Here is a 21416-nt window from a genome sequence, read left to right as displayed (position 1 = left end):
ATTTGTTCCAGTGCTCAGGGACGTATGTGTTTCAAAAGTGAAAATTTAAGTCAGGTCCTCCAGATAATGAAGACCTTGGGCCCACTGTAGGAGAGGATCTGGTTCGAGACCATCTTAAGAACCTGAGCATACACGAGTCCATGGGACCTGAGGAAATCCATCCACGGCTCCTGAAGGAGCTGTCAAATGAAGTAGCTAAGCCACTGGCCATCATATTTGAGAAATCATGGCAGTCAGGTTAAGATCCCGATGGCTGGAAAAAGGGAAATATAACCCCCATTTTCAAGAAGGGGAAAACGGATGAGCCGGGGAATTACAGAGCAGTCAGTCTCACCTCTGTGCCTGGCAAAATCTTGGAGCAGATTCTCCTGGAAGGCATGCTAAGGCACATAAAAAATAGCAAGGTGCTTGGTGACAGCCAGCAGGGCTTCAGTAAGGGGAAATCCTGCCTGATCAATTTGGTGGCCTTCTATGATGGGGCTACGGAACTGATGGACAGGGGTAGAGCAGTTGATGTCATCTACCTGGACTTGTGCAAAGCGTTCGACACTGTCCCGCACGACATCCTTGTCTCTAAATTGGAGAGACATCAATTTGATGGGTGGACCACTTGGTGGATAAAGAACTGGCTGGATGGCCGCACACAGAGTTGTGGTCAATGGCTCAATGTCCAGCTGGAGACCAGTAAGGAGTGGTGTCCCTCAGGGATTGGTGTTGGGACCGGTCTTGTTCAACATCTTTGTCGGTGACATGGACAGTGGGATTGAGTGCGCCCTCAGCAAGTTTGCCAATGACACCAAGCTGTGTGGTTCTGTTGATAGGCTGGAGGGAAGGAATGGCATCCAGAGGGACCTTGACACACTTGTGAGGTGGGCTGATGCCAGCCTCATGAAGTTTAACCATGACAAGTGCAAGGTCCTACACCTGGGTGGGAGCAATGCCAGGCACAGCTACAGGTTGGGCAGAGAAGAGATTCAGAGCAGCCCTGCAGAGAAGGACTTGGGGGTGTTGGTTGATGAGAAAATGAACATGAGCCGGCTTCAGTGTGCTCTCAAAGCCCAGAAAGCCAACAGTATCCTGGGCTGCATTGAAAGGAGCGTGACCAGCAGGTCGAAGGTGATCCTGCCCCTCTACTCTGCTCTTGTGAGACCTCACTTGGAGTGTTGTGTGCAGTTCTGGTGTCCTACACATAAGGAGGACATGGAACTTGTCCCAGTAGGAGGAAGTCCAGAGGAGGCGCACGAGGATGATGAGGGGACTGGAGCAACTCCCATACGAAGATAGGCTGAGAAAGTTGAGGTTGTTCAGCCTGGAGAAGAGAAGGCTGCTTTGGGACCTCATTGCAGCCTTCCAGTATCTGAAAGGGGGCCTATAGGGATGCTGGGGAGGGACTCTTCATTAGGGACTGTAGTGATTAGACAAGGGGTAATGGGTTAAAACTTAAAAAGGGGAAGTTTAGATAGGATTTAAGGAGGTTCTTTCCTTTTAGGGTGGTGAGGCACTGGAATGGGTTGCCCAAGGAAGCTGTGAACACTCCATCCCTGGCAGTGTCCAAGGCCAGGTTGGACAGAGCCTTGGGTGACATGGGTTAGTGTGAGGGGATTTGGAACTAGATGATCTTAAGTTCCTTTCTAACACTAACTCTTCTATGATTCTATGATTCTATAATCAACCTTAACACTGATTTTTTTCTTGTTTTTTTAAACTATATTCTAAATATTTGAATTACACTTTAATGCTGTGTTGTTGCACTGTCTAGTATTAGCTTTTGTACATGCTTAAGCTATAACAGAAATTTAGTTTTCCTTTTCTTTTTTGCTCGATAATGTAGTTCCTCAGTCTGTCAAATTCAGTAAATATTTTTATTTGAGAAGATTAATGCCCTGCAACAATAATTTCCCCTTCTGGAAACATGGGCCTGCATAAAGGTAAATATCAAAGTGTTCTGCCCAGACTGTGTTTTATGATGTGTCACATTTTAGTTATGTTTGAAGGAAAAAATGAGACGTATCACAATGAATAGAGTAAAAATACATTCTTCTAAATGTCTTAGTGCACAACTTGGAGCTCTAGACTGAAAGACAATCTTAGGTTAACAGGAATGCATTTTAAATGTTGCATTTGGGATTATCAGAACTGTTGCAATGAGTACTAATTGAAGTTATGCACCTACCATACTGAATTAAAAAATAGTTTTTGTATGTTTCTTTATAGTCTGAGAATCTCAGTGCTCTTTAGCTTTAGTCCTAGTGTTTTATGTGTAAGTTACCAAGTTACTTTCATTTTATGATATGATTTTCACTCACTTTCAGAGGTGAACAAATTTTTTGTTGTAAAACAGATCCTCATGTTAAAAGCCTTAAGGGGAATTTCTGGGTAGTTCACACATCCAGAGCCAAAGTTTCTCTAAACTCTTCCGAAAAAGTTAAATGTCTTATAAAGGCTTTAATTTTATGCACTACACTAATGTTGCATAACAGTGTTTTTTGTCAGTTTAAAATATTCTTATTTTCCAAATGTTGCATTGTAATTATGAGCAGAATAAAACCTTTAGTCTGCCTACTTTTCAACAGCTCACAGAACCCTTTTTATGGAACATGCACAACAAATACACTGGGGAAACAGTCATCTTGGTGCTGAACTGAATTTTCTTCCAGGCAAAATATCCTACCCTGGAAGCTTAGGGAAAGGCCAATACAGTAGTCTAAACACGTATAATGCACCACTAAAAGAGTGAAAGCAAACAACATCTTTTGGAAGCAGTAAATCACTGAAGTCACAGTGTATAATGGCTAAACAAATAAAAAAGAGCATCCTTTGATTTAATTACAGTATTGATTTAAATGTCCTGTTGGTTTCAGCTGGAGAGAATCCCAGGGAATGCCCTGCCCTCACTGATTTTTTGTGTGGGAATAAGGATTGCATAGAGTCTCAGTTCATCTGTGACTACAAACCAGACTGTGAAGACCTATCAGATGAAGCTGACTGTAGTAAGTGTCTCTTTGTGTATTAATGTAATCACCAGTTAAAATTATAATGTTAAATTCTGTATCTGTGAATTCACAGAGCTTCTCAGAAGAGAATTGCAAGCAGCTTGCCTGCTTCCCCAACATGGAAGGTCTGGCATTTTCAGATCCTCGGAGCTGCAAAAAGATTTAAGTGTGATATAGTTGCAAAAGTATAATTTACTTAAAACAAAGATTAAGTATAAAAAACACCCCAACCATCTTAAGGATTAAAAGCATATTTCAGGTATAAAATCATTGGGTTACAGCACAAATTAACTCTGAGAATAAAAGTAAACTCATTGATTAAGGTGAAAGCATGTTAAGCTGTCAATATTGAATGAAATATCTAAGTAAGCAAATTAATGCACAATAACATTTAGACATGATTCTGCTACAGGAAATGATTATTTAAATACAGGTTTATCCTTCCTCCTAGATTAATCCTGTCTCTGTGGTCTGAGTTGTGTCGCTACTTCATGTTCATTGTATTTTGTTCTTGCTACTATTGCAGAGCCATAAAAATATTTTCTTGCTATTCTGTTACAGAACAGCTAGAAAAAAAAAAAAAAAAAAACAAACAACTGATCTATTTATGTTCTTGCAGCCCTAGTGAATACTGTTACATTTTTTTTCTGCAAGTATTCTTTGCTAATGCTGTTTGAGATTTAAAGGCACAGCCTAATTTTGAAAATCTGGATCAAGTTAACAGGCTTTCCAGTTCAGGCTTGAAGCTCAAAAGCAGTAAAACATTGTGCCTTTTGTTCCTGCTTCATGTCTTTGTTTATTTACAGTCACATTCCAGACCAGATGAGTCTAATTCTTAATCTTTGAGCTGGCAGTCAGATTCTTCCATAATGCAGCTATGATCAAAAGTAACCTTGGTAAATAAAGTAAATGCATTACATGCATTGCTTTAATTGTGTTGAAGTCCACATACTTCACTGAAATCAAGCGATACTTGGTGATCCCTTGAAAATCAAAGCATTTTCTCTTGTGTGTGTTTGCTAAATGCTTTAACTGGGAAGGGTTACAAAAATAATGACTCTTTATTGGGTAATGTAAATGATATTGTTTTAGTCAGACAGCAGACTTCCAACCAATACGTGTGAAGATGTCACTAGAGGGATTTAAGTTTCTCCCTCTTTATTGTTTTCATAACGGTAAATTCATAACAATTCTGAAGTACATATGCTGAAGCTGGTGTCTCTGTTTCTGGTTTTTACTTACTGCAGTGCTTTGTGTTTCAGTTAATATTGTGAGTCATATTAATGGAAATCAATCTACATTGAATGACAACTTTAAAAGACCAGCTTTTTTCCAAGTAGATTCCAAGAAAAGGTAGATTTTAAACACATGATCTGGATTTCCTGTATATAATAATCATATTTTTTTCAGGAGGTAGGCAAAGTAGGTGCAACAAAATACCCCATAAACTCACCCTTGTAACATTTTGCAGAGCTAACAGAGACAAAGTCTGAATTGCTGTCTAATGTAAACTGCTCTGTAAAGATACTCAGAAAATTGTTGAGGCACTTGATTTATTCCGTAAATGCTGTTACAGGATATAGTAGTTTCATTGAGGAGGGGGGAGAAGTATCTGTGTTGTCTGGAAGGGCTGTGATAGCATCAACTCTCTTAGTCAAAAAATGGAAATATTTCTGGACTTAAATGATCTTGAATCACAGTAGATCAACACAGTCTTTGCTATACGGCAAAAAAGCTTTTCCAAAGGAAGAAAAAAAATAGATACTGATATTCACTTTAAAAAAATAGAGTGAAATATCCTTTTATTATAGATGGAAAGACTGTAGTTATATCAAAATGTTTCCATCAATCTTTAGTCTTGCTCTTGCTGCAGAACTGACAAAATATTACATTAACAGTAGAGGAGAGATACTGTAATCTAGCATTACAGAATGCCCAGATAAGCCTCAGGTATAACATTTCCCTATCTACTATATCTTAGTTCTATTAAATGAGGCCTTACATTTGGATAAACACAACTTCTCCCTGAGCATATATCTTAAAGATGGGAATAAACAACATTAATGGACACATAATGCCTTCTAGATATGGAAACCTCATTTTTCTAATGAAAAGGCAACAGGAGCTGCTTAATCAGAAACGAGAGCAGGACAGGCACAGAGAAAGCCAAAGCCCATCATAAGTTTTTGCAGTCACATTTCACCACAATTATCTTCTTTTCTCTGAGCTCACGGTCTGAGGTTATTTCACATTCTACTATGGTTTTATACCAGCGTAACTCCAAAGAAGTAAATGGACCATAATCTACGCAGCAGCAATTCCTCTGTGGAGGATTTACAACAGAATCTTGGTGAAATGCATTGTGCCCACGTAGGCTGGTGGACTTTTTTTTTTTTTAAAGTATACTCGTGGAAATTACTTACTCTATGCTTCATTCAGTCCAGTCAGGCAATCTTGCAAAATTCTCATTCTCTTTCAGTAACCTGCTGGAACTACTAAGGTTTCACACATAAAAGCAGTTTCAATTTGCATGAAATGCAGGCAATTATACACTCAGATTGGATTAATAGCAAACTTGAGTGTTGATGGGCCAACTAAAGGAGTGCTTGAATTACTGAAATAAAAGCAATTTTTCAGATAAGTAATCCTCTTTTGGTGGTTTCTAAGCAAGCTGTTTACTCCTAAAATAAAAAGTATCTACCACATGCAGGTATGTTGGGTGACTTCATCAACCCTCTAAATACTGTTCATGAATATTTATTAATAATTACCTTCTGAATGCACTGTTAAGATATTAGGGTAAGATTCCTGAAGTCAGGTAATCTATTATGAATAGTATAAATAGAACTGTACAAGAAAACTGCAGTTGTTTCAGTTAATGGACTGACTTCTTTTCCTGCCTGCGTATGAGGATGTTTGGTGTTGGAGTTAATATTTCTTAGGCTCACGTCATGCTTGCAATGCAGTATCAATGTGGATGCTCAGTGCATTTGTGTATTCCTTTCGTGATTCTTGAAATGCATGCTGTAATAGCACTAACAAAAGCACAGAATGGTTGAGGTGGGAAGGTGCCTCTGAAGATTGTCTGGTCCAAAGCCTACTCATAACAAGGTTCACCAAAATAGGTTGCTCAGGGCTGGGATTTTTAATAGTTTGAAGCCTTTTCAAAGACAAAAAACTGTTCCAGAGTTCTCTCAGAGGGGTATTCCTCACTCTTACTAAGTAATTGTGTAGCTGCTTCTGCTTTATTGTTAAGGAAAACCCCTTTAGAAGCCCCAGGAGAGACTGTGATGTTATTTGGTTCGTTTCTACCACAGCCTTGTATCATTTTATTGATTAATTTATTTTCCAAAGTTACCTGAAACATCAGAGGCAATGGGAAGTTTAAGAAAGATCTCCTCAAATCAGTGTACTAATCACTAAAACTTCTCTTACTCACCATAAAACCATCTTCACGCGTAACACAAGGATGAGTTCATAAAAAAGTTCATAGTGGAAGTGGAGTCCACTTCTGCTAGCTAATTGGCTGGGAATCATTCTGTCCATTCACCTTGTATAATAACTAACATTACTGAAGTCATCAGGCCATATGTCTCTAATGAAATTTTAAGGCTGTTTATACCTGCTCAGTAAGTGAATGGTGAAACTTTATTCCTTCCCTTACTAACTACCACATATTATTTATGTCTGTACATGGATCACAGCAAATCATAGCGTTAGCCAAAAATAATCTTTTCGAGTAGCATGTATAGCCTTTTACGTATAAGAGCTGGGGTGATAATTTACTTCTTGCTATATTTTCAGGTTATTACACAAGTATTCCTGGAAGCTGTAACTTTGAAACACAAGATCAAGAATGGACCACTGCATGTGGATTAACACAAGACCCTAGGGATGACTTTGACTGGAATATTAGCAACAGTGCTATCATGGGACAGGCAGGTCCTGATATTGACCATACACCAGGTATTCTCATGTGTCCTACATAACTTTTGGGAAAATCAAATATTCACTCTATTAAAAAAAAAATCTCATAGATTAGTGCCAAAACAACAGCAAATTGCAGTGTAATCAGCTAAGCTTACTGTATATGCAGGCAGATCATAGTCAGCAATTAGCACAGTAAGCAGATCAGTTCCAACATGCATTTAAAATGTTCACCTTCTTAGTAAAATTACCATATAGCATAAGTATCATATAAAACCCATGCCAAAAAAAAAATTAAATGTTTTAACATATTCAGTCTTGCCATTAATACTATCTGGTAACTTCTAGTTCTGTCTAAACACAAACCCAAGCAGCCTGGCCTATTACCAACCTTTTTAGTTATTGCTTCCACAGCACTGTAATTTTATAAATTGCTCTTTCAGAGTGGTCCTGATTATATCATTCCTTATACTCCACTTCAGCTTGATGCATTTGTTTAGTAATTTTCTAGACAATGAGCTGCTAAATATAATGTGAAGATACTAATTAATCATCCTATCTGGGACACAACAGACCTCTTTCTAAATTACAGTGCAACACGCCCGCACAAATGCAGTAGCTGTTTCCAAGTCTGCAATGATATTATTAATGAAAGATCTCTTTGAAAACTTTTAAACAACTGCACATATGAAAATTGTAATAGAAGACCACCACAATTGCCCTCTCTTTACAATCATACCTTCTTAAAAGTTACATCCCACACAGGCATATAAATCATACCCCTTATCCTTCACAAATCTGGGTTCTTGAATTATTTTACTTTAATTCAGAATAAGATCTGAGAAACTTTAAATTGCAAAGCATAGTTTCAGCTGCAGAATACATAAGCTCATATGTGAGGGGTGGGTATATAGAGTCGATACGATGGCACCAAGTTTATTTTTAAGGATTTGAGAATTTATTGCTGTAAGAAAAAAAACAGTATAGTGCAGATGCACAATTTACACAAGTCCATCAATAACTTGACTCAAAATTGCCTTCCATGGAAATACCATCTTTACAAAACATTCACTAATATTGCTTAATAAAACAAAGCAAAAAATTGTCCTATTGGCAGGGAATCAGTCTTTTCAGATATATTTGTTAATCAGCTGTTTACAGAGTGGCTTAGAAGAGCTCACATGGGGCTGGTGGGACTACAATTCTGATTCTGACCATTTTTTACGTGTCTTGTGCCTTTTAAAAGAAAAATTAAGATGCATTCCTTAGATTAAAAATCCTGAACCTTTTTCTTTTTTTTCTGAGAAAACTCAGTGTGACCTTCAACAGTGGCAGCAGAAAGAAAAAAAAACAACACCCCAACATGTCAGCAGCATGTTTTCCCTGTTCAACCATTTTTGTCCGTATATGTTCATTTTAGGTGATAAGCTCCTTCTGAGGTATAAAAAGGGGGCATCTTTTTCTGCTTGGATTTGAATGATTCATTATTTTTCATGCTACCTCATGGTTCTTCAGCAGCAGCTGAATGGTAGGAAATTTGGATACCTTGGCTCACTAATAAGCTTCAGGTTTTTGATGTGTTCCCTAACTGCCATGCTGCATGACAGAGAACTTTACTGTGTAAAAGCCATCAACAAAGGTTCTCCTGACTCCTGAAATGTCAGCCTTCAAACTGACCCTTAGAATCTGTGAGTGTTTGTGTTTGCCATGTTTCAAATTTGTTATTCAAATACAAATTAAGTATTTATTCAAGGATAAAGAGGTAGAGTGAGCTCTGAGGAAGGTTATACTAATATTATTTGTAAAAAACTCAGAAATATACAAAATATCAACATGGAGGATCTCTGTACAATCAAGGTGGGGTAGGCATGTAGGTGGAGAAAGATACCAGTGCATCTCTGTGTAAAAATGCTTATGCTCTGAATCTTCAAGCAGTATTGAAAAAAAAAGTGTTTTTGTCTTTTTGTTAAGGTAGAGGACAGCAATTTTTGTACATAAACTCATCTGCCCAGAAAGAAGGAAACATAGCAAGGATAATAACCACCAAACCCTTTCCAGCTAGCCTTGGGGTCTGTAGGATTCGGTTCTGGTTCTGGATGTTTCCTTCTAGGCAAACAGGAGTCTTAAAGGTAAGAGGAAAGCACTTCTACGGCATCGTGACATAGTAATATTTGCTTTACTAGTATTAGCATTTCTGTGTCTAGAATAAGCAAAATCTCAGAGCCTATGTTAGCAGTACTTCACCACAGCTTCAGTGCAGTTACACCTATACACAATATTTTTTTGCTAACAAGATCAAGTGACAATTCTGTTTTAGTTTCAATTCCACTTGAAGTCTTTTTGCAACGTACATAAGAATTAATATTGCATATTTGATTTCCAAACTTAAACCTACCAAACATCAGCACAGTTCTTTGCACAATTCACTCTTTAACATAAAAAGGCTCAAAATGTATTCTTCACAATGATAGTTCAATTATTTAATACACATTTTTAAGAAATGTGCAGTCTTGTAATCTTATTATGTAAATATAGCTTTTAAAATACTCCGGCATGTCTTCGGGTCTATTCTTTCCAGTTTACATTATTTATCCTTTTGCATACACAAAGTTACCATATAAAGATTAAGAAAACAATGCAGTTGGTAAAGGTCGAGAGCAGCTCCAGATTAAATGGAAATAATAAAAAAAAAAATCAGCAATTCCTTTTTGGATCTGTTGGTAACTTAAATACTGTGAAATTATCTATGCTTATCTATGTGTTTAAATTCAAGTATTCTGGACATTGCAGCGTGCAAGATTTCAGACAAGATTTTCTGAAGTGTTTCTGAAGTTTTTCAAGTATCACAGCATTAGTGCATCAATAGATGTGTGTGGCCTGTGTGTTAGTAGGCAGACAGTCTGCTTTTTTTTTACTTTTTGCATTTCAAACAGACAAGTTTAATTAACTTGCATTAACTTCCATTTCATTAAGAGATCCATAAAGAATTGTCTTTTTCCCACATATAAATAAGGTTCACTGTTTATAGCTTTGCAACATACACTCTTTATGTTATGAACGTAACAATGTTCATAACAGACTGAAGTACTCAGCAAGGAATTATCATCCTGTCACAGACCCAGTTTACCTCCATGGATGTTTTGCTTTTTTCTATGAAACTAGTAATCTATTCCAACATCAACTATTGCTGTTATTAAATCAAAAATATAGATTAACTGTAATCATTTAAGTGAGAGAAAAAAAAAAGCCTAAAAAAAACCCCAAACCTGAACAACAAAATCCAAAAGAGACAACTGTCCTGGGTTCAGCAGTAGCAGTCATTTTTCTCCTTAGTAGCTGCTGTAGTGCTGTGTTTTTGACTTTCAGCCTGGGAACAGTGCTGGTAACACCGATGTTTTTAGTTACTGCTCAAATGTTTAGTCTGATCAAGGACTTTGTGAGCCTCATGCTCTGCCGGGGAGGAGGGGAAGCCAGGAGGAAGCAGAGACAGGGCACCTGACCCAAACTGACCAAAGAGGTATTCCATACCACAGCACGTCATGCCCAGGATGTAACTGAGAGTTACCCGGAAGGGCTAGTGCACTGAGGGGTTGGACTAAGTATCTGTTCACTGCTTGGTCGGCTTGGGTATCTTTATGATTGGTCGGTGGGTGGTATCATATTCTTTTCCCTTGTTATTTCCCTTATCTTTACTATTATTGATGGCAGCAGTAGTGATTTGTGTTATACCTTAGTTACTGGGCTGTTCTTATCTCAACCTGTGGGAGGGGGGGGGGAAATGAGCGAGCGAGACTGCATGCCTGACTGAGTTTAAACCACAACAACAACCAACAAAAACAACAGCCCAGCAACAGCTTAGTGAAGATTTTGTTCAGGTTGCAATGAAGGTGAAAAAAGTCAAACTGTAATAGGAAGTCTGAATAATGTGTTAGAATATAACATCAGTACAAATGCTGTTATAGCTGTTATCTGAAATAGAGCAATCTGGTCAAACCAGAATTTAAATAAAAAGGCCTGCAGATATCGAACATGCTGAGATGTGTGATTAAAAGAATATACAGGGAAACTCTAAAAAAGAAAGATAAGAATGAAGGATGCATTGGCATAGGATGTGGTAGAACTGCACAAAATAATGTGAAATGATGTGTCATGGTTTAAACCCAGCTGGTAATTCAGAACCACGCAGCTGCTCGCTCACTCCCTCCACTTTGTCCCCACTTCTGCTCCCAGCATGATGGGAAGGACGATAGAAAGAAAGTAACTCCCATGGGTTGAGATAAGAACAGTCCAGTAATGAAGGTATAATACAAAATTACTACTGCTGCCACCAATAATAATAAGGATAAGGGAAATAACAAGGGGAGAGAATATAAAACTAAAAAGGGAAGAAAAAAAAAACCAAACTGATAAACGCAAGTTATGCACAATACAATTGCTCACCACCCATCAATTGATGCACAGCCTGACCCGAGCAGTGATCTGGGTCATCTGGGTAACTCCCCTTATTTTATATACTGGGCATGATGTGCTGTGGTATGGAATACCCTGTTGTCTAGTTTGGTTCAGGTGACCTGTCTCTGCTTCCTCCCAGCTTCCCATGCCCCTCTTCACTGCCAGAGCATGAGACTGAAAAGTCCTTGATCGGAGTAAACATTACTTAGCAACAACTAAAATATTGGTGTGTTATCAGCATTATTCTCAGACTAAAGTCAAAACCACAGCACAGAACCAGCTACTAAGAAGGAGAAAAATAACTGTTACAGATGAACCCAGGGCTTTATAGGAATAAGCCTATTTTTACCCAAAAAAGGAACTAGTTGCTGAGAATAAAGATTAAAGAATAAAAAGTGCATCTTTTCTGCATTCACAAAACATGTTTCAATTGCACGGTTCTGTTCTCATAAACTCTGCAACTTGGGAAACTAAAAGCATAGTCTATTAATATAATTTTTTAAAGGACACAATGTTTATAACAACTCTTAAATTAACATAGAATGAATGCTATTTAGAAGAGATCTGAATCCTGACACTTTAGGACATCAGTCAACTATTAGCCCACAGGAAAAATAAGTTACTGCATAATGATTAAGTACAAAACCACTAGCTTTCCTTAGGAGTACATGGTAACAGCCTTAGAGAAGCAAGTTATTCAGCACTATATACATGAGTGATCTAATGTATCAGTGAATATGCTCTGAGCTCATAACAAACAATTTTTACTGCATTATACTGCAAATGCAATTTTAAAAAAAAAAAAAATGTCTCTTTACATTGTTTTGACTCATTTAGTTGCATTTAAAGAAAAGGAGAGAAATGGAGATGATTTCCACATTTGTTTCATTCCAATGCGGATACTATTAGTCATCTCTCAGAAAGACAGAAAACATTCAGCTTTCATTAAGCTTCAGCATTCTGTCTCTGTCCATTTACTTCAGGAGTCTGTCATACAACTGAGAATGAAAACCATAATTAGTTCCCAATGTGACAGTATAATTCTAATATATCAGTTTTCTGCCTTGGTATTTGTTGATATTAACACTACTGTGGTACAGTAAATTTTAGTATAAGAGGTCAATTTTACTAAAAAATGCTAAATATTTTATTATTCAAATGTGTTTAAAGAGAAAAGATGTAGATAACTTTTAAAAGTGCTTCTCTATTTTGACAGTGAATTATGAAACAATTTTGCTAATCTGATTTGTGGGCTTTAGAGAAACAATTTCAGTCTGTCTTTGGTGTAGCTTCAGTCCAAGGAAGATGTGCAATGACGACTGCCAAGGAATGTGAAGAGTTCAAAGGCATGCTATTAAGGATGCAGAGCAGAAAATATAGCATCATTATTCACTGAAGTCATTGGGAGGTTTCTGCAGCTGACACAAGTCCCTGGTGCATAGTGAAGTGAAAATACAGATTGTATTTTACAAAACTTTCTTGCTTCTTTGGCTGGTGATTAAAGACTATACATTGGAAATGATGGGAGTATACACCTCTTATTATGCACCCTTCAGAGCTGCATCGGCTTCTTGATTATTAGTTAGTTCAGATGGAACATAGTGCCTTCCAGCATGCACAGCTAGAGTCAGGCAAGATCAGGAAGATAATATGTTCTCTTGAAAAGTCAGCATGAGGGTACAGGATAGCCATATGAGTTGTAACTGCTGATGCCTAAGTAGAAACTAGCAGTTTATATTTCATGACCTTCAAAAGTATGTGCAATTTCCCCATGACCAAAATGAAGTAGAAACTGAAAAAAAGAATTCAGAAGTTTCTAACACAGGAGGTGCTCTGGAGAATTAGAACCGAGTCATGATTTTACAGCAGAGAAATGGAACTTGCTAAAGAATGCTGTTCACATACGGACTACAAATGAACCAGATGGCAAAGGTGCCTTGGAGAAAGACCAAGAAGAAAGTATAAAAGCGTCACTCGTATAGATTATAATGCTAAATTCTTCCTAAAATCGCTGTGAAGTGTGTATTGGGTATCTTCACTCCTGAGTTTTCACTGTGCAGTGAATGAAGTGATAGCTCTATTTCTGTTGGTTCCAGTTCTTTGTGATTTTGACTGCGTGTGCAACCCAGAAACAGCATCCACACAGAATAAGGAATAGACAGATATAGTGACCACTTAGTAAAATATATGCTTGTTGCTCTTATATTAAAATGTTGGGGTTTAGCTCGCAACTAGCTGGAGCATAATCTCCCCAGACTGACAGACACAAAGTTTTTTAACAGAACTTCCCTTCAAGGTTTTTACATTACATGCCATATAGTGGGATTCATCTTGCTAGCTTTTTTTCTCTTTCACATGTTAATTTGTTTCCGCTACCATGCTAACTTGTACACAACTCATAGGATGCTTTGCATGGAGGTGTTACGGTCTCTGGAGGCACTAAGCACCACATATCAGCAGCTCTCCAGGGCTCTAGGGAGCTCATATCCACGAGAATTTGCTCTACCTTTCATGTGCTGTACATGTTTACACAGGCCAGCAAAAACCTTCTATACGCTAAACAAACTTCCTCACACAGAAGATGATGCAAACTCTCAGTAACAGGGGTAACCTCAGAGAAAACTACAATATTATATATCACAATTCTTTCTTCACTTTCTGTAGGGACAATCTCTGTGAGAATAAGATCTGTATCACCAGCTAAAGGAATGGTCTTCCCATTTTTCTGAACTTTATTGTAATCTCATTTGATTTAGCGTATATTTTAAATTATGCATTATTCTTTTAGAAATTTCAGCTAGAATTTTTTGAAAATACATAAGAAGACATACCATTTCCTGGCATAGTTATGGATAGATAAAGGCTTGGATAAATGAAATAAAAGTACTCAGAAGTACTTTAGCAGACAGTGGGATTGAAGGATTTCCCCAGGAGTGTACATCAGAAATGAAACAGAGCTGGGAGCTCACCTGAGATTTCCTATGTACTAGTTTAGGGATTTACAGTAAATGCTATCAATTTCCACAAGTTACACCAGGTTTAAACTTTAGTCAAAACTAACTGAGGACACAGCCACACAAATTAACACAATATATTAATTAATCCATAGTAATTACATATCTGCATGCCCTTGGTGTTAAATATGAGTTAAATCTCAAAGAAAAGAAAGGCAAGGCATGTAAAATTACCTTACATCTGTAAGAACAAAAGCTAATGTCATCAAGATGTTGCATGTTAGACCAAGTTTGACTTGCAACCACCTCAGACCTATTGGCCAGTATACATACAACATGACCTGTAAAATAGTGAATGGTTCCAGTGACACATACAGGTGGTGTAACATAGTCCTAACCTCACATTTAGAGTTCTTATAATTAACAGTTTCAACTTCTTAAGGCTTCAAAGGTTGTTAATTGATTGCACAACAGCTTTTCTATTTGTTTTTTTCATGGGTAGAATCAGCTATTTCTTCTCAATACCTGTCTTTTCAGCCCTGCAAGATGCATGTTTTTAAGAAGATAGTGACAAGATATTGTTGTTACACAGTCCTGTAAGCAAACATCAGGATTAACAAAATTAGGTCCTTCTTTGGATTATTGCATGTCAGTCCTCTTGATGCTCCTCTCCTCATAAAATGAAATAACTTGCAAGAGTGTCCAGGCATCAGATATATTTTAATCAATACATCAACTTCTATAAAGTGTGTCGTTCATGGTGCCATCCGGTTTTTTACCTATTTATCCCACCAGGTTAGCTGGGAGAGTCAAAGGTATGTAATTATACAGATCATTAGTATGGGTTTAAGTTTATAACTTTCTTGGGTTTTAGCTTTTGTGTTCCATCAGTAAACAGGGACATTCGAGTGGGAACAGTGACTCGTGAGTCACTGGAGGATTAGTCTAAAGTCTGAAGAGAAGGATGTTGTTGAAAGTGATGAGGAGAGGATAGTGACAGACACATTCAGTCTCTTAAAGTAATAGTTAACATCTGGAATAGCTAGAATATGCTTACTTTCATTACTCCAGTTCTTTTTCATAATTTCTCAACAGGTTTAGTTTGTATAAGGATTTTGGACTCCTGAGTGAGAAGAGCAACTACCTGTGTAATCTGCAGAATTTCCTGTGCTTTACATTAATTCGTCAGTTGTTGGTTAACTGTGAATTCATAAATTGTCGTTCTTATTTTTTTCACTATTTTATGATTTTATTTTTTATTTACAGCTTTCTAAATATGCTTGAGCTAATTTACCATGACTGCCTGAAGCATGTTATTGTAAATTATTTGCACCAGAAAAATGACATAAATCATTAGACGCCAAGCATTTTACTTATATCTCCAAAATCTTCACCCGGTCTATCAACGATAAGGAGGTCACAATTTAGAGATGAAAGGATAGATCAAGGTCCTTCTCAGTTTCTTCCTCAATGTTTAGAGGAATGTGGGTAGGTCTTTACTCATTAACTTCTATAAGTCAGGCTGAGACTGTCTGTAGGTTTTCCAATTAGTGGCTGTATTAGCAGTTCTTTCTATTTAATTTTGTTTTCATAGGAACTTTTTATTTACAGCTGAACTAGTGTTAGCAAAAGTATTCAGTAACTTTTGGTCATAACCTAGAAGGTGTGGGTTTGAACCATGTCTAAGATGGCCAGTGCTACCCAGGCAGGTAGCTGTACTTCTGAGTTTGGATTATGTTACTTTAGATAGCTGCACTCCTCTGCTGCTTAATACTGATTCAGTTGCATCTCTTGGGTTTCATTGTCAACAGGTACGGCTACATAACACAGCTACAGAACATGGCATGGATATTCTTATGTGGTCTTCTAGTAGAAATGAAGAAAACAAATGGATGTATGCAAATGTAGCACTCTCCAGTAACATCCCTTTCAGAGTTGCTTTTGAAGCTGAAGTGGGGTGGAGTCAACCCACAGAATTTGCTCTTGATGATATTTCTTTCACCCCTGAATGCATTGATGGAGGTATGGTGTTAAACAAAGATATAAAATACATGTTTACTTTTCAGAGGGCGGAAGAAAATTGTGGAATTTCATGTTTTAATGTATATCACAGTTAAAAAATCTGTATTTTTTTTCTTTTGAAATTACTGCAATACTGCTATGTGTTTACTTCATTCAAAAAAATGTAGAAAATAAATGGGCACAGCACAGTCATGCAAAGAAGTATGTGTTTTTCAAAGGAAATAAAAATGTATAAGGGAAGAAAGATAAAATTTGTCAAATATGACCCTCATGGCCAATTTTTGTCTACTGCATTTTTCTCTAAAAGAAAGGATCCATTACACCTATCAGAGGAATTCCTATCTGTTTGATGGCTGAGTGATGTATCTAAATATTTGGCCAGGGATTATGGAAGACAGTTTTATGTTATAATTAGCATTTGAGTTTTTGAGTAATTACAGAAACTCAGAATATTACTTTCACTGAGGGCCTCTTAGTGTTTTTATGAACGATACTTGAGAGGGATCACTCAACTATTGGTTTTCTGGTTTGTGAAAATAGTCAGAAAAGGCTTTAGTTTGGGATGGAAGAATATCAAAGTGATTATGAGTGATTTCAAGAAGTTCAAAAAGGTTATGAGTATCAAAATGGTTCACAATTATTTAAAAAAGAAATATGTTTAGATCTTTTTTTTTTTTCTCTCATAAAATGTCTCAGCAGTATAGCAAATTTATCTCGGTATCAGTCTGAGACTTTACAGTCTCACTTGAGCTGCACAAGCTAAATGACTTGAACTGTGTAAAATAAAAACAGAAGTTAAATATCATGTTTATTCAGTGAGAAAGTCAGTGGTTTACCCTGCAGATGATATATAGCACATGATACAGTATCAAAATTAAAAATATTTGCAAATACAGATTCTGATATGAATATCATAATTCCTTATTTTGAAGAGTCAAGAGGGGAAGAAAACCAAAGAAACAGAAAATCTTTTGTGTAGATTTTCATTCATAAGAGATAAGTAGGAATTATTATGGTTAAATGAATGCTAAAGTGAATGCTATAAAAATATTCTTGAATATAATTTCTTTCTATTTATTCAGCTCTTGTGTTCAGATAGGATAGTCTGTGTATGAATTAGTTGTCATGCTGCTGAAGAAACTTTTTGTTGTTGTTGTTAGTTTGTTTTGCATCAGTTTGAGGGTTAAGGAGTTTGTTTCCAGGGTTCTTTTTGCGGGGGGGGGGGGGAGGGGGGAGGGTGTTATTTGTTGTATTTATTGTGATGACTAGCCAGTTCCTTGGAGAATTAACCACATGCCAATTTAAGGCTTAAGGTGAAAGAATATGTTCACACAGGTGGTACTTGCTCAGTCGCAAGCTGAATAAAAAGGTTGGTTTGTTTTCTTTGAATGATACCACCAATAGGCTCAGGCAAATACTATTCTGGAATGTCTTCAGTGAGCTGCAGACTATATACATAAACAGGTGCTTGTTCTGCCCTTATTATGGTAATCATGGTAATCAAGAGAACCTTTGTTAACCATACCAGAGAATTACTTTGGCAGCTTTATGCATAATGTGGGATAATAGAACGAGAAATTTTCAGATTGTATATTTTAAGTACCTGTAATTAACTGGAAAATGTAGGTCTGTATTCCAGCAATGTATACAAATCAATTTTCCAATTTTTATAGAACTTATATTTTGTCAGTTAACTATGAAAGAGCATGAATACAGAGAAACAGAAAAAAATTTCCATGGGAAGTATATATAAAAATAATGTATATATAATGTAAATATAGTGTAAATAATAATAGCTATAGAAATGAGGTAATTTTTATGGAACAGCATCTTCTAATCACTTTATTTTTCTCCAGAGATTTTCATTATAGGATACTTCAAAGTATCTACCTTGTATCACTATCTGTCTTACAAATATGGTATATCATAAGGAATGCCTTAAGAAAATTTTGTAGATTTATACTGTTTACTTATGTATAAATTGTTGGCTAAGTCAAAAATTCATACTTTATCTACATGCAACCACTTAAAAATAAATCAGACAGTCTTAGGTGGTCATCTAGGCTCTTCACCCAGCTGCAGTAAGGGCAGACATCTTCAGGAATCAACATAATCCTTTCTGCTGCAAACTGGCAATCTGCCTAGAGTTAGTTCCCACAAGCTGCAGTACTTACAAGATGGAAATGGTGGTTTATCTTGCTCTGTTCTGTATTATGTCATTATCATATCATCTGAAAAAGAAACAGACTTTTCCTTGAACAGCTTACATGTTTGACTTAAAGGCAGAATAATTGCCTTTGTATCCTTGTGTGCTTGTATGCTGCAGACAATTTCTATGTATTTTTTGATGGTGATTTCTAGAGGTATAGGAAGGCTTTGTACATTAACTCTTTACAAAATATTGTTCTTTATAAGTCTATTCTTTATGCTTTTTCAAGAGTGGAATAAAATATATTACCCTAAAAGAAGCTTAGGCAAACATTGTGGTATGGCCAATAATGGATACCCAAGGAAATGTATCAGAATGAAAGAAGAACATGACAAATTCTGCCTTCCCTCAGTCTTTCCCAATCTGAATTAATTTGGTTCAGATTGTTTTCTCATATCTTTCAACTTATTTTTCTTCTATGAATTAGTCAGTTCTTTCTGAACATACACAAACCTTAAGTTATTGGAAAATAATGTATTTTTTATTGGAAAAACATCAATTGGCAAACCTTGGTTGTAGGAGGTCTTTTTCATGCTTTTTAATCCCTATCACATTGCATCCCCCTCCCATGCTCTGCTGTAGACCATCTTGCACTCAATTAAATCTGTTACTTGGAATTAGAGTACAGAGTATTCTATCCTTACCACTATTTTTTTTTTCATACCTCTATTCATAACCTCTGTCTTGCATTAAATGTGTCATCCTAGATTCATCCTCAGTCCTGATGCTTCCACACTTCCATATTCTATTCATCCACCTCCTGTTCATCACTTAATTGGCATCCAATTTCAGGCATAATATTTTAGGATTTTCCACACATTTTTTGCCTTCACCAACCGCTTCACAGTTTTATGTGCATCCTGATAATTCTGCTATCATCTATATCATCCGTCTCCCTCCCCCAGTTTTATAGTCTTACTGTTGTCCCAGGTATGTATTTCTCAAAAAAATATATACAATTGTCTAATGGAAGGCAATCTCCTAATGAGTCTGACTTGATACACAATATCCTCTCCGGACAAACAAATGCTGTCCAGGTAGACCAAATCTGTCCTTGCAAAGAGGCAAGAGAACCACACAAACTGTGTATAATAAAATAAACCACAGCAGTTTTGGAGGAAAAACCTAACTCTAATGTTTTAATATTGGTGGTGACAAAAAGCAGCTACTTTGAAGTAGGTGCTATTTTTTGCTAATAATTGTTGTTGAGTAACTGCTGAAAAATTCATATGGTAAAATTTGAAGATATTACCTTCAAGTAACATAAAATCACTGCCTGTAGATATTTAAGCAAGAACATTTTCCTTTAACAGAAATGGTGGGAAAGTTTACCTGCTCCACTGTCAGTCCTGCTTTGACTTTTGCTCATCATGTTTATTCAAAGACCTAACTCCAAGAAAAGAGTATTACGTGCAGTACAGGTTTTGTGTGATGGTCTCCCTTTGAGGAGATTGTTTTACTGCTGCAGATCTTTTTTTCTCTCTCTCTCTATTATTATTTTCTACTTGTCTTTAATTACTTTGGGTTTCCTGAGGCAACATGTTCTAAATAGAAGCAATGGTAATTTAGCTGGTTGGGAGCTCTAAGCAATAAAGCATTACCAGTAGCTCTAATTCAGCTGTGGTTTTTATTTTTTTTTAAGTAGTCAGCTCTCATTAGCCATGAGAGTTTCTACAGATCCAAAATGTTTCTGAACATTAAAATAAAGTGTGATCAAGCTCGTCTCTGGCCTACTGCAGAAGTAACTTCTAGCTGATGCTGATGCGCAGAGAGAGCTGCAGCACTGTCTGTCAGTGGCACAGGATCTAGCTGATTTCTAACATCCAAACTTTATGCTGCTTATGTAAATCAGAATACAAGGTTTCATCACTCATTCATTATTGAAGAAATAAACTGGATGGGCAAAGTATGTGTAATTTAAATAATGAGGTATTAGTTACATAGCAGTTTTATGTATTGCAAGAGTATCCTCAAGAAACGAATAGTAAATATATTTTGTGAACTCTTCCAGAGATCACTCAGGCAAAATCTTTGTGCTTGTGGAGATCTTATGCTGTAAGAAGGTAAATATTAGTACAAAGTCAGCACTAACTGCTGCTCCAGCCGCTTGATGCAGTGAATATACCTGCTAGCCACTCTTTCGCAACAGCTCTTTGTGAACTTATACTTTTAAATAGTATTGCTGTAAGTAATTGCTTTATGTTACGGTTTATTCAGAAATAATAGCACTGACACTTTGCAGTGAATATTTGGGCTGCATCTTGGATATAAACAGGAGTGCAAACATCATGCAGTGCTGTAGGTTCTAGAGTCCACCTTTCCTTATCATTCTGTAATTTTTCATTTCTTTTTTTAGTCTGTTTGCTTTCATAGCTTCCTACCCACAGCTGCTCAGTGCTATCTGAAGTATTTTCCTTCTTCTCTGTTTTGTGAAATACTCTTAATACTTTATCAACACATGAGAAAGGACTGCCAGTGTTACAAGTTCCTCCCCGCTCTCTACTGCATTTTCACTTTCACCTGGAAGATTTGCCTGCAGCAGAAAATATCATTATGGAAGGATTCATTGGAGATAAAAGGGTAACTCACATAGTGCAGAACACTCAGCACAGAGAGGGCATATTGTCTCTCACACTGTGTCATTAGTCACGGTGGAATTGCACAAATCCCAGTGCTATTTCCCAGACTGCTGTGGGTTGTTTTTTTTGCTAATGATGTCATAGTCCTTGACTTCGCCACACAGGTTACCAATAAATGGGTCAGATTTGCCATTTATGTACTGAAGTACAGTAAACTCTTCAGTAGTTGTGGGCGGCTTTCACTTAGGTGAAAAGTTTGCTTTGACATGCTGTAACTCAT

At 36.8% G+C, this 21416-nt stretch overlaps 1 protein-coding gene across 1 annotated transcript in view; it reads left to right on the top strand.

Annotated features, from left to right (window-relative positions):
• The window catches only part of MALRD1 (MAM and LDL receptor class A domain containing 1), a 246978-nt gene that overhangs the window by 160581 nt on the left and 64981 nt on the right, over positions 1–21416 (top strand). The window contains exons 30-33 of the mRNA XM_061468304.1: positions 2862–2990; positions 6798–6959; positions 8892–9049; positions 16138–16348. Coding sequence (XP_061324288.1) covers positions 2862–2990; positions 6798–6959; positions 8892–9049; positions 16138–16348 — 660 coding nt within the window. The remainder of the gene's footprint in view (positions 1–2861; positions 2991–6797; positions 6960–8891; positions 9050–16137; positions 16349–21416) is intronic.

The sequence above is a fragment of the Pezoporus flaviventris genome, unplaced genomic scaffold, assembly GCF_033815535.1.
Source record: "Pezoporus flaviventris isolate CSIRO_AGI_PZ_B2104156 unplaced genomic scaffold, CSIRO_AGI_Pfla_v1 ptg000047l, whole genome shotgun sequence".
Lineage (NCBI taxonomy): Eukaryota > Metazoa > Chordata > Aves > Psittaciformes > Psittacidae > Pezoporus > Pezoporus flaviventris.
Note: the sequence above shows the minus strand (reverse complement) of the source record. Positions and strands in the feature narration are given on the sequence as shown.